Below are 13,249 nucleotides of genomic sequence, written 5' to 3' on the forward strand. Positions count from 1 at the left end.
CCGGGTTCGATTCCCGACATGGGTACAATGCGTGAAGCCCATTTCTAATGTCCCCCGCCGTGATATTGCTGGAATATTGCTAAAAGCGACGTAAAACCATACTCACTCACTCACTCATTCATTCAATAAATGTTATATTTGGGATAACGTTTTCTCGGTAAAATACAATTTCTAGTACTTTTTGCGGGGTTGAGTCCCATCAAGGTTACGCGACTTGTTTCTTTTACAGAAATACAGAGTTGACAAGTTTAAAGATGAGTATGAAAATATGAATCCTTTTTGGTCAACATACGACTACCGATAAACGGTAAAAGAAACCCGAAACAGAACGCTTAATCATATGAGTCGTACATTGCGTCAAATACATAGCGCTGATACACCTCAGATAGGTAAATTTATGAATATTACGCCTGCCTAGGACAATAGCTCCCTGATATAAGGTCATCATTGTGTCGCCTGTAGCCGGCAGTCATGTACTGCATTCGATCCTTGCGTAATGTTGGTAGTAGCAGGTATAGGTCACTTATGTAACTGTCCGTGAGAGCGTCTGAACGCTGAGCCGAGCTGGACAGAGGTCAGTCATGTCATCGATATCCCCATACGGTGTCCCCTCTATCACTTGGATCACCCATCAAGATTACCTTTAAGTATTTTCACCTGCCATAAATATCGGCACCAGTTGAACAGTTTTGAGCGACTATAGTCTGTTTCAGTTTTAATGAATGCGAGTACAGAGCCCGAGGATTAGTCTGTCTTACAGACCCTGATACAAATATATATCAAATACAGCCCATGCAAGACTATAATGTTTGGCAAGTCTAGATTACTGCAGTATCAGGATGAAGAGAGTCACTGGGCTCCTTTTTATTATATTTTATTAAGATAACTGAACAACTGTTTTTTTATGTAAGATGTGTTCATTTCAGAGACTAGTTGTTAGTCTACCCGAGGGGATGTGTGTGTGTGGTGTGTGTGTGTGTGTGTGTGTGTGTGTGTGTGTGTGTGTGTGTGTGTGTGTGTGTGTGTGTGTGTGTGTTTGTGTGCGTGCGTGCGTGCGTGCGTGCGTGTGTGCGTGCGTGCGTGCGTGCGTGCGTGCGTGCGTGTGTATTGTGTGTGTGTTAATGTGTAAAAAATATGTTACTATTACTAGTTGATACATATTTCTTCTGCTACTACCACTACTACGAGTTATGATGATGATGATGATGATAAGAAGAAGACATACAGAAACAATGGGTTACAGCTGTATAACGTACTTGTAATGATACGCAATAACAGTTTAAAAACATTTCCTTTCAACGTCCGTAGGTTCAGAGTACCTCATATAAAATTGAGATGCGGCTGGCTACTAGGCGTGTATACATTGTTGTGTGTCTGTCAGCCGGTGTGTCTTTATACGAGTCGGCGTGGTATATATATATATATATATATACTAATCAGAAGAAGCTAAAGAACACCCGGTGTTTTCATATGAGTATAGTTCAGCTGTCATATTATTCTTTAACTTCCCTTGAGTAGCATAGCTGCAATGTTGCTGTAGGGCATGAACCACATACAATCTGTCACTTATTTCTGTAACATCACTATCCTGTATTTTGATTTAAGCATAAGGTCATCAGAAAGTTTCGATGCCGTTTTTAAGGTAGATTTTTCATCTGTAAGTATGAAGTGCAGATATAGGTTTTTTCACCAAATCGTCTTTCTCATCAACCTGAAGATAAACACGGACTTAATTTTGAATAGAATAACAGGAAAATATCCAGTTATGCTCTTATCTCATATTGAATATACAGTAGTTTACACTAAACAAACACATACAGTATCCCGTACAGTCTTCCCCCTATAAAACCGGCACTCAAGAAGTTCTAACCTACATTTCTACGGAAACACGACAATCGATTTCCTAGTGAAACGCTTCACAATGGCTCCGTACCACTAGGGAGAAGTGACGGACAAGAGAAATCCGATTATATTTGGGATAAACGAAAAACAATCAATTACGGCGACCACAAAATGTCAGGGGGAACGTTTGCGAGGTGGGGAAAGTCTGGCACAGTGCAAGAACAGAACGTTTGGCGCGTGAAGTACTGCAAACTCGCCGAAAGTGAGACTTGGGAAAGTGAAACGAACCATAGCGAGGCTCTCGGCGAAAACCGGATCTCGGCCGAACGCTGGGCTAGATATAAACCGAGCGAGCTTGAGTTTGGCAGTGAGTGTTGTGCGCGGGACAAGCCAAAGACAGTGACCCTAAACTATACCAAGATGGATTCGCAGAAGAGCAAGAAACAGAACGATGAAGAGATCCGAAGCCAGGTGCTTGCCGACGACGCTACGAAGGATATTGGGGTGTACTTAAGTGTGACCATTGCAACTGTAGCTACTCTAACGGCCCTTCTTGGTAAGACATTTTTTATATGATTAATGATGAGGTTTTTTTAAGGATTTTTTTCAAGCAATATTTAGATAGATCTCGGCACGATTCGTTATACTGAAATTGTTAAAACGCGATTTATGTTGAAGCTCAATTGTATAGGTGAATTTTGGTTTTAAGATTTCTGTATAATATCATTATGACCGAAAACGACAATTCTTGTAAAAGGTTTTTTCGCGATGAAGTATTTTGAATAGAAAATGAAGAGTTAGAAAACGTAGACTTTCACATGATATTAACAATCTGACTGCTTGGATTTAACAATGTTCTCAACTTTTCGTAATGAATCCAACGCATGTATCTCTAATAATAGAAAATTTCAAATATTAATAAATCAACACTGGTACACATTCGCCCAGACAGAATGATGTTAGACGAGAGTGGGGAATTTCACCAAGTGTTACCACGCCCTACACCTGTCAGAGGCCGGCGTGTGTCGCTTCAGTTACCCCTGTGCACCTACTTGCTGCGGCACTGTGTACCATACAGTTACATCTCTGACATGAGATATTTTGGTATTTTATGGACTTATTTTTAGCCCTTTATAACTCAAACCGAGCTATTTTAGTACATTAATGACAACTCCCATGTTTTTAATGTCAAAATAAACGCTGACAAGACAAAGATATTTGCATATCATAAAACATTGTTTATGTGTTTTTTCTATTATAATTATACGTACGATATCCTTAAGTTAACATTCAACAAATACCTTTTAGGAAAAAATCCCCTCATGACCGTACACATTTCTTAACATCTCAGTCACGTCAGGTCTGAGCGATATCATTGAAAACACCACTGTACTGTACACCGCGCATCTTGTGTTAGAGATTCACAAATAAAACGAAATATCATATAAAACTAGAGAAAAACAGTTTTACAATCGAAACAATTTGATAGAGAGCAATGCGTTGGATATTGTTCAATTTTTAAAACATAGCTATTTTTGCAGTTATTAAAAAAAGAAAAAAAAGAAATTATATTGGGAGTGGTCAGCTCTTCCCGCCAATATGGTGGACTAATTTAGTCCTACCTGACGGACTATTATGTAAACATGGCATTGGGTGAAATCCTGCACTCCTCATCAAATATATGTGATGAACTTGGCACGCCCCCCGGCTGTCGGAACACGTGAAGTCACGTCTTCACGCGCCCCTTGTCACGTGATGCTCCATGTTCTTGACAACAAATGTCTTGCACCAGAACGTCTTTGTCATTGGTGTATGTCCTCTTATCATAGTGCGAATTGCAGGCTGCTTTCGAGCTTTCACTGTGAACTTGATATGCCGTCTAGTTTGTTGTCTTATTTGATAAACTGAAAAAAACCAGGCCATGAACAGTTAAAATGTCTTTCCCATCGCGAACCATCGTCTTTTAGGACATGCTGCGAGAGCGATGTTTCTTCGAAAAGATCAGTAATTCTTGTATTTTTTGTGTGTATTTGCTCTGTAACACTCGGATCCACGGTTTATTCCGCTACCCACATATTACCTACTTAGTCGAGCCGAGTGAGCTACATGACCTTAGCGTTGTCCAGAATGTAACGGAAGAGTTATCTCCCCTTGTTCAAACTCCTCAATCATGCGTTCTATTGAAAATTTTCTTTTTTGACCCGGTTATTTTGAAAACTAGGTTGTCAGTGCCATATTCATGCCAACGCCAAAGGACATCTTTCCCATGCCGGCGCATTTGAAATATGACCTCTACGAAAGTCAGCCGTCAGACAGTGATTGACATTTATTATCCTCGTTGTTGTCATTGTCACATATAGACAATACATCACCTCACCTGGTGGACTCAAGATCCCAAACTGACACCTCGTCGTACAATTAGTCAATCTCTCATGTTAAGTGTAAGGCATGACACAGGACATACATTCATAGTGATCACGCTCGATCGGGGCCTTGTTACGATGTACTTGGGCCCTTGTCGTGAAACAGGTTATGGAAGTCGGTCAAACTGTACTTTTGATGTAAAGGTAATATTTGTGAGCTGTCCAATGATGCTCCGAGCCAAATGTATTCGTCCATGATACTCCAGTCTATGTCCTGAACAACAGTGACCTATCTGCGTCTTCCCTGCAATCACGCCCCGCACAGCGATATGCCATGGCTCTCACTTAAAAATACGAACCTCATTATTGTGTCGTAATGTTAATTCCCCTAAAAGTTGAGGGGTATTGTTAAAATACTGTGTATTATGTGATACCAACATGCTATTTGGTAGAATAAGTGTGCAATCTATTAGGGCTGAGACGAGTCCAAATTTACTACCCGGGTACCCGACCCCCTATTACCCGACCCTACCCGGGTACCCACTGCAAGTCTCAAGAGTAGGGAACAAAATGTCTGATTGGTAATTGTTTTACCGCAGCCCTGGCTAAAACTATTTAGATACATGTATCAAACAAACAGATCATGCGTTCACTGAAGTTGACTGAAGCTTTATCTTTACTCAAACATTTACAAGTCAAAAGGAATGTGCGCATCGTCATAAAGAAATGTGGACATTAGCGACTTGTAGTGTAACCACTGAGCTATAGTGAGTTTTTGTCATACATCACGTGACTAACCAAGAGTCCGCGGAGTCCTGTGGGTTCCCGGGTCCTAATCAGGACCCACCCGACCCGAGTACCCGAGTTACCCGTCCCAGCCCTACAATCTATAAGAAGGATATATGTTTATATCTACCAAAACTAAATGGCCCCGGTGGTCACGTGACCTACAAATACAATATGGCCGCCATCGCATACACAATGTGTTTGTTTTGCCTGACGATAGCTCAGACATTTATTTTAAAGTTTTGGTTTACGGATCCGCTGACTCAATATTCACGAATCTTAAATTTATTGGTTAGTAACGTTTTTTACTAATTAAATAATACTTCTTCAAAATAGGTCAGTACGGGAGTCAGTGAGGCTGATTTTACCCCGTTTTTAGCAATACATGTATTCCAGCAATATCACGGCAGGTGACACCAGACATGGCTTCACACAATTTACTCATAAAATCCCATAAAGAAGTTATTTCAGGAACACTGAACAAAATTTATATTTGACTCTCGTTAATAAGCAATTCAGGAGACCGACCGTTACTTATCTACTCATCCAACAAAGGGAAACAAAAAAAAAAAAAAAAAAAAATACAGCAAAGGACGTACAAGTATTGACATTTTTTGAAAATGTCGATATTTCGGCATCACCAATGGTATTGGTAGATATTTTCTGTAAATACTAGGTAAATATTATTTTTAGTCAGTCTGCAGTATTCAAGTCATATCACGACGAGCTGTAAACAATTGATTCTAGATCCGACAGACCAGTAGTTGAAATGAGCAAATGTTCACACGGTTAATAGGGGTAGGAGACGGGCAACCATCCAAGTCGCACACTGTAACCATCCAAGTCGCACACTGTAACCATCCAAGTCGCACACAACCATCCAAGTCGCACACTGTAACCATCCAAGTCGCACACTGTAACCATCCAAGTCGCACACTGTAACCATCCAAGTCGCACACAACCATCCAAGTCGCACACTGTAACCATCCAAGTCGCACACTGTAACCATCCAAGTCGCACACTGTAACCATCCAAGTCGCACACAACCATCCAAGTCGCACACTGTAACCATCCAAGTCGCACACTGTAACCATCCAAGTCGCACACTGTAACCATCCAAGTCGCACACTGTAACCATCCAAGTCGCACACTGTAACCATCCAAGTCGCACACAACCATCCAAGTCGCACACTGTAACCATCCAAGTCGCACACTGTAACCATCCAAGTCGCACACTGTAACCATCCAAGTCGCACACAACCATCCAAGTCGCACACTGTAACCATCCAAGTCGCACACTGTAACCATCCAAGTCGCACACTGTAACCATCCAAGTCGCACACTGTAACCATCCAAGTCGCACACTGTAACCATCCAAGTCGCACACTGTAACCATCCAAGTCGCACACAACCATCCAAGTCGCACACTGTAACCATCCAAGTCGCACACTGTAACCATCCAAGTCGCACACAACCATCCAAGTCGCACACTGTAACCATCCAAGTCGCACACTGTAACCATCCAAGTCGCACACTGTAACCATCCAAGTCGCACACTGTAACCATCCCAGCCCAATCAGCCAGGTCGTGTGCTACGGGGGACCTGCTCTACCCAGAATGCCCAGGGGCGGAACATGTTAGAGATCAGCTGACTTTTATGACAGAAGCATATTCCAGTTGAAATAATTGTTACGAAATTAAATGGGATTTCAGTCCCCAAGCCCACTGAAGAGAAATTTAGTTTTTCCCGCTTTATCGATCTTTTAACAGGGTCCCAACAGACGCTGCTTATTAAGAGTCAATTTGAGTAAGTGGGAGGGGTGCAGGGAGGTACAGCTGCGACTCAGTGTTAGGGGCTTGCAATGAGTCCAGCATTACCGACCGTTCCACCTTATCAAGGTGTGAGTGAGTGAGTGGGTATGGTTTCAGCAATATCCGCTTGGGGCTCCAGAAAATGGGGTTCACACATTGTACCCATTTGGGGAATAGAACCTCGGTATTCGGTGTGAAAAGCGAAATAATGCTTTAACCAAAAGATTACCTATCCGCCCCTTTCGTCAAGGAAGCTACAGCAAGCAGCCAACCAAATACTTAAACACCTAGACGAATCCATATGATACTAAATTTGTATACATAATCGAGTCTGGACCAGACAATCCAGTGATTGATATCATGAGTGCCGAGCCAGGCAATTGGGGTCGGTGTCTCTATTAACTGAGTCAGCGAGCCTGACCACCCGATCCCGTTAGTCGGCTCTTATGACAAGCATAGTCGCCTGTTACGGCAAGCATGCGTTGCTGAAGACCTATTCCTCCCCGGATCCTCACGGGTAGTTCTGTATGATGATGATAGTGATGATGATTATTAAGAAGATGATAATGATGGTTATATTCTGCTGTCTATAAATACATCAATGTTCTTTAAAGGAACCCTATATTTTCACCTTCACGTGTGATTCTGTAAATCAGAGTTGCAGTTAATAGCCGAACCATACAAACCTCGTGACCTTCATTTGACATTGAGTATATTGTGCATTAGCGCGATACATATAGGTTAATGCCAGTGTTATAAAAATCAACTGTTTTACTCTGTTTATGTGGTGTTAAAAGCTACCTTATTAAAAACAGCATAACTTTAACTTGATTATTTCTCGATTTGGTTTTGACCTTATTAATGTTGCTGGTTTGATCGATAATAGGAGTGCTTGTGTTAGACGATGATTTTACAGGTCATTGACCCAGTATGTTAAATATTTCTACAAAACACCGTGCGTCTGTAAGTAATTCAATGACAACTTAACATGTTTAAACCTTATTCACCTAGCAATTCTGTTTATTTCTGGGGCACTCAAAAAAATGTTTATGACACAATAACACTTATATATACGAGTTGCCTGGAGGGTTGCAGGCACGTGACGTTTTGAGGGGGGATCATAAGTGAAGGGTTGATATAGGACGACGCGGTGCTGGGCTGTTGTCTATCGCGTCAGACAGTGTGCGAGTGAGTAAGTTTGTTTTAACGGCGCTTTGAACAGTATATTCTTTATATCACAACGTCTCCGCTTACTGTGGGGAGGGGCGGTGGGGTAGCCTAGTGGTTAAAGTGTGCGCCCGTCACGCCAAAGGCACGGGTTCGATTTCCCACATGGTGTCATCCGCCGTGATATTGTTGGAATATTGTTCAAAACGGCGTAAGACTATCCTCCCTTACTTACTACTGTTGGAGGAAAGCCCGAAACGATGCACGTCTCAGACGTTTACCCCTTTAGCGAAATCCACGAGCACAGGTACGGTGCTGACGGACCTAGAAACATAATCGGGGCGAACCGGGATTCGATCCTACGATCATAGGTTTCTGGCGTACTCAAGGGACGTAACTGTGCACAACTAATTGCGGCGCCTTTGGCAATATTAGCAATATTATGACTGGGGACACCGGGAATGGGTTTAAGGCCACTGGGGTCGGATGAATCACTTGGCTTCCCAACCATTCCTTGTCTTGTTTCCCGGCACCGAAGTAACATTCTGGGGCACCAAGTAACATTATGGGGCACCAAATAACATTCTGTGGCACCTAGTAACATTATTGGGAACCAAGTAACATTATGGGGAACCAAGTAACATTATGGGGAACCAAGTAACATTATGGGGAACCAAGTATCTTTATGGGGAACCAAGTAACATTATGGGGCATCAAGTAACATTATGGGGAACCAAGTAACATTATGGGTAACCAAGTAACATTATGGGGAACCAAGTAACATTATGGGGCACCAAGTAACATTATGGGGAACCAAGTAACATTATGGGGCACCAAGTAACATTATGGGGAACCAAGTAACATTATGGGGCACCAAGTAACATTATGGGGAACCAAGTAACATTATGGGGAACTAAGTAACATTATAGGGCACCGAGTAACATTTTGGGGAACCAAGTAACATTATGGGGAACCAAGTAACATTATGGGGAACCAAGTAACATTATGGGGCACCAAGTATCATTATGAGGCTCCAAGTAACATTATGGGGAACCAAGTATCATTATGGGGCACCCAGTAACATTTTGGGAACCAAGTTACATTTTGGGAACCAAGTTACATTATGGGGAACCAAGTAACATTATGGGGAACCAAGTATCATTATGGGGCACCCAGTAACATTTTGGGAACCAAGTTACATTTTGGGAACCAAGTTACATTATGGGGAACCAAGTAACATTATGGGGCACCAAGTATCATTATGGGGCACCAAGTAACATTATGGGCCCCCAAGTAACATTATGGGCCGCCAAGTTACATTATGGGGAACCAAGTAACATTATGGGGAGCCAAGTAACATTATTGGGCACCAAGTAACATTTTTGGAACCAAGTTACATTTTGGGAACCAAGTTACATTATGGGGCACCAAGTAACATTATGGGGCGCCAAGTAACATTATGGGGCACCGAGTAACATTATGGGGCACCAAGTAACATCATGGGGCTCAAGTAGCATCATGGGGCACCAAGTAACATTATGGGGCACCAAGTAACATTATCGGGCTCAAGTAACGTTATGGGGAACCAAGTAACATTATGGGGAACCAAGTAACATCATGGGGAACCAAGTAACATTATGGCGAACCAAGTAACATTATGGGGAACCAAGTAACATTATGGGGCTCAAGTAACATTATGGGGCACCAAGTAACATTATGGGGCTCAAGTAACATTATGGGGCTCAAGTAACATTATGGGGCACCAAGTAACATTATGGGGAACCAAGTAACATTATGGGGCTCAAGTAACATCATGGGGCACCAAGTAACATTATGGGGAACCAAGTAACATCATAGGGCTCAAGTAACATTATGGGGCTCAAGTAACATCATGGGGAACCAAGTAACATTATGGGGCTCAAGTAACATCATGGGGCTCAAGTAACATTATGGGGCTCAAGTAACATTATGGGGAACCAAGTAACATTATGGGGCTCAAGTAACATTATGGGGCACCAAGTAACATTATGGGGCACCAAGTAACATCATGGGGCTCAAGTAACATTATGGGGCTCAAGTAACATCATGGGGAACCAAGTAACATTATGGGGCTCAAGTAACATTATGGGGCACCAAGTAACATCATGGGGCTCAAGTAACTTTATGGGGCTCAAGTAACATCATGGGGAACCAAGTAACATTATGGGGCTCAAGTAACATTATGGGGCACCAAGTAACATTATGGGGCTCAAGTAACATCATGGGGCTCAAGTAACATTATGGGGCTCAAGTAACATTTTGGGGAACCAAGTAACATTATGGGGCTCAAGTAACATTATGGGGCACAAAGTAACATTATGGGGCACCAAGTAACATTATGGGGCTCAAGTAACATCATGGGGCTCAAGTAACATTATGGGGCACCAAGTAACATTATGGGGCTCAAGTAACATCATGGGGCTCAAGTAACATTATGGGGAACCAAGTAACATTATGGGGCACCAAGTAACATTATGGGGAACCAAGTAACATTATGGGGCACCAAGTAACATTATGGGGAACCAAGTAACATTATGGGGAACCAAGTAACATTATGGGGCACCAAGTAACATTATGGGGAACCAAGTAACATTATGGGGAACCAAGTAACATTATGGGGAACCAAGTAACATTATGGGGAACCAAGTAACATTATGGGGCACCAAGTAACATTATGGGGAACCAAGTAACATTATGGGGAACCAAGTAACATTATGGGGCACCAAGTAACATTATGGGGAACCAAGTAACATTATGGGGCACCAAGTAACATTATGGGGAACCAAGTAACATTATGGGGCACCAAGTAACATTATGGGGCACCAAGTAACATTATGGGGAACTAAGTAACATTATAGGGCACCGAGTAACATTATGGGGAACCAAGTATCATTATAGGGCACCGAGTAACATTATGGGGCACCAAGTAACATTTTGGGGAACCAAGTAACATTATGGGGAACCAAGTAACATTTGCGGGAACCAAGTAACATTATGGGGAACCAAGTAACATTATAGGGCACCAAGTATCATTATGAGGCTCCAAGTAACATTATGGGGAACCAAGTATCATTATGGGGCACCCAGTAACATTTTGGGAACCAAGTTACATTTTGGGAACCAAGTTACATTATGGGGAACCAAGTAACATTATGGGGAACCAAGTATCATTATGGGGCACCCAGTAACATTTTGGGAACCAAGTTACATTTTGGGAACCAAGTTACATTATGGGGAACCAAGTAACATTATGGGGCACCAAATATCATTATGGGGCACCAAGTAACATTATGGGCCCCCAAGTATCATTATGGGCCGCCAAGTTACATTATGGGGAACCAAGTAACATTATGGGGACCCAAGTAACATTATTGGGCACCAAGTAACATTTTTGGAACCAAGTTACATTTTGGGAACCAAGTTACATTATGGGGCACCAAGTAACATTATGGGGCACCAAGTAACATTATGGGGCGCCAAGTAACATTATGGGGCACCGAGTAACATTATGGGGCACCAAGTAACATCATGGGGCTCAAGTAACGTCATGGGGCACCAAGTAACATTATGGGGCACCAAGTAACATTATGGGGCTCAAGTAACATTATGGGGCACCAAGTAACATTATGGGGAACCAAGTAACATCATGGGGAACCAAGTAACATTATGGGGAACCAAGTAACATTATGGGGAACCAAGTAACATTATGGGGCTCAAGTAACATTATGGGGAACCAAGTAACATTATGGGGCACCGAGTAACATTATGGGGCTCAAGTAACATTATGGGGCTCAAGTAACATTATGGGGCACCAAGTAACATTATGGGGAACCAAGTAACATTATGGCGCTCAAGTAACATCATGGGGCACCAAGTAACATTATGGGGAACCAAGTAACATCATGGGGCTCAAGTAACATTATGGGGCTCAAGTAACATCACAGGGAACCAAGTAACATTATGGGGCTCAAGTAACATTATGGGGCACCAAGTAACATTATGGGGCTCAAGTAACATCATGGGGCTCAAGTAACATTATGGGGCTCAAGTAACATTATGGGGAACCAAGTAACATTATGGGGCTCAAGTAACATTATGGGGCACCAAGTAACATTATGGGGCACCAAGTAACATCATGGGGCTCAAGTAACATTATGGGGCTCAAGTAACATCATGGGGAACCAAGTAACATTATGGGGCTCAAGTAACATTATGGGGCACCAAGTAACATCATGGGGCTCAAGTAACATTATGGGGCTCAAGTAACATCATGGGGAACCAAGTAACATTATGGGGCTCAAGTAACATTATGGGGCACCAAGTAACATTATGGGGCTCAAGTAACATCATGGGGCTCAAGTTACATTATGGGGCTCAAGTAACATTATGGGGAACCAAGTAACAGTATGGGGCTCAAGTAACCACTATGGGGAACCAAGTAACATCATGGGGCATCAAGTAACATTATGGGGCTCAAGTAACATTATGGGGCTCAAGTAACATTATGGGGCACCAAGTAACATTATGGGGCTCAAGTAACATTATGGGGCTCAAGTAACATCATGGGGCACCAAGTAACATTATGGGGCTCAAGTAACATCATGGGGCTCAAGTAACATTATGGGGAACCAAGTAACATTATGGGGCTCAAGTAACATCATGGGGCTCAAGTAACATCATGGGGCTCAAGTAACATCATGGGGCTCAAGTAACATTATGGGGCTCAAGTAACATCATTGGGCTCAAGTAACATTATGGGGCTCAAGTAACATCATGGGGCTCAAGTAACATCATGGGGCTCAAGTAACATCATGGGGCTCAAGTAACATTATGGGGCTCAAGTAACATCATGGGGCTCAAGTAACATTATGGGGCTCAAGTAACATTATTGGGAACCAAGTAACATTATGGGGCACCAAGTAACATAATGGGGCTCAAGTAACATCATTGGGAACCAAGTAACATTATGGGGCTCAAGTAACATCATGGGGAACCAAGTAACATTATGGGGCACCAAGTAACATTATGGGGAACCAAGTAACATTATGGGGCTCAAGTAACATCATGGGGCTCAAGTAACATCATGGGGAACCAAGTTACATTATGGGGCTCAAGTAACATTATGGGGCTCAAGTAACATCATGGGGCTCAAGTAACATCATGGGGTCAAGTAACATCATGGGGAACCAAGTAACATTATGGGGAACCAAGTAACATTATGGGGAACGAAGTAACATTAT

The 13,249-nt window shown here is 42.4% G+C and overlaps 1 protein-coding gene across 1 annotated transcript in view; it reads left to right on the forward strand.

Moving 5' to 3' along the window:
* Positions 1–1,998: 1,998 nt before the first annotated feature.
* The window catches only part of LOC124116572, a 35,878-nt gene continuing 24,627 nt past the window's right edge, over positions 1,999–13,249 (forward strand). Inside the window, exon 1 of the mRNA XM_046477956.2 lies at positions 1,999–2,398. Coding sequence (XP_046333912.2) covers positions 2,014–2,398 — 385 coding nt within the window. The 5' untranslated portion in view covers positions 1,999–2,013. The remainder of the gene's footprint in view (positions 2,399–13,249) is intronic.

This window comes from Haliotis rufescens, unplaced genomic scaffold, assembly GCF_023055435.1.
Source record: "Haliotis rufescens isolate VD_foot unplaced genomic scaffold, xgHalRufe1.0.p SCAF_5, whole genome shotgun sequence".
Taxonomy (NCBI): Eukaryota; Metazoa; Mollusca; class Gastropoda; order Lepetellida; family Haliotidae; genus Haliotis; species Haliotis rufescens.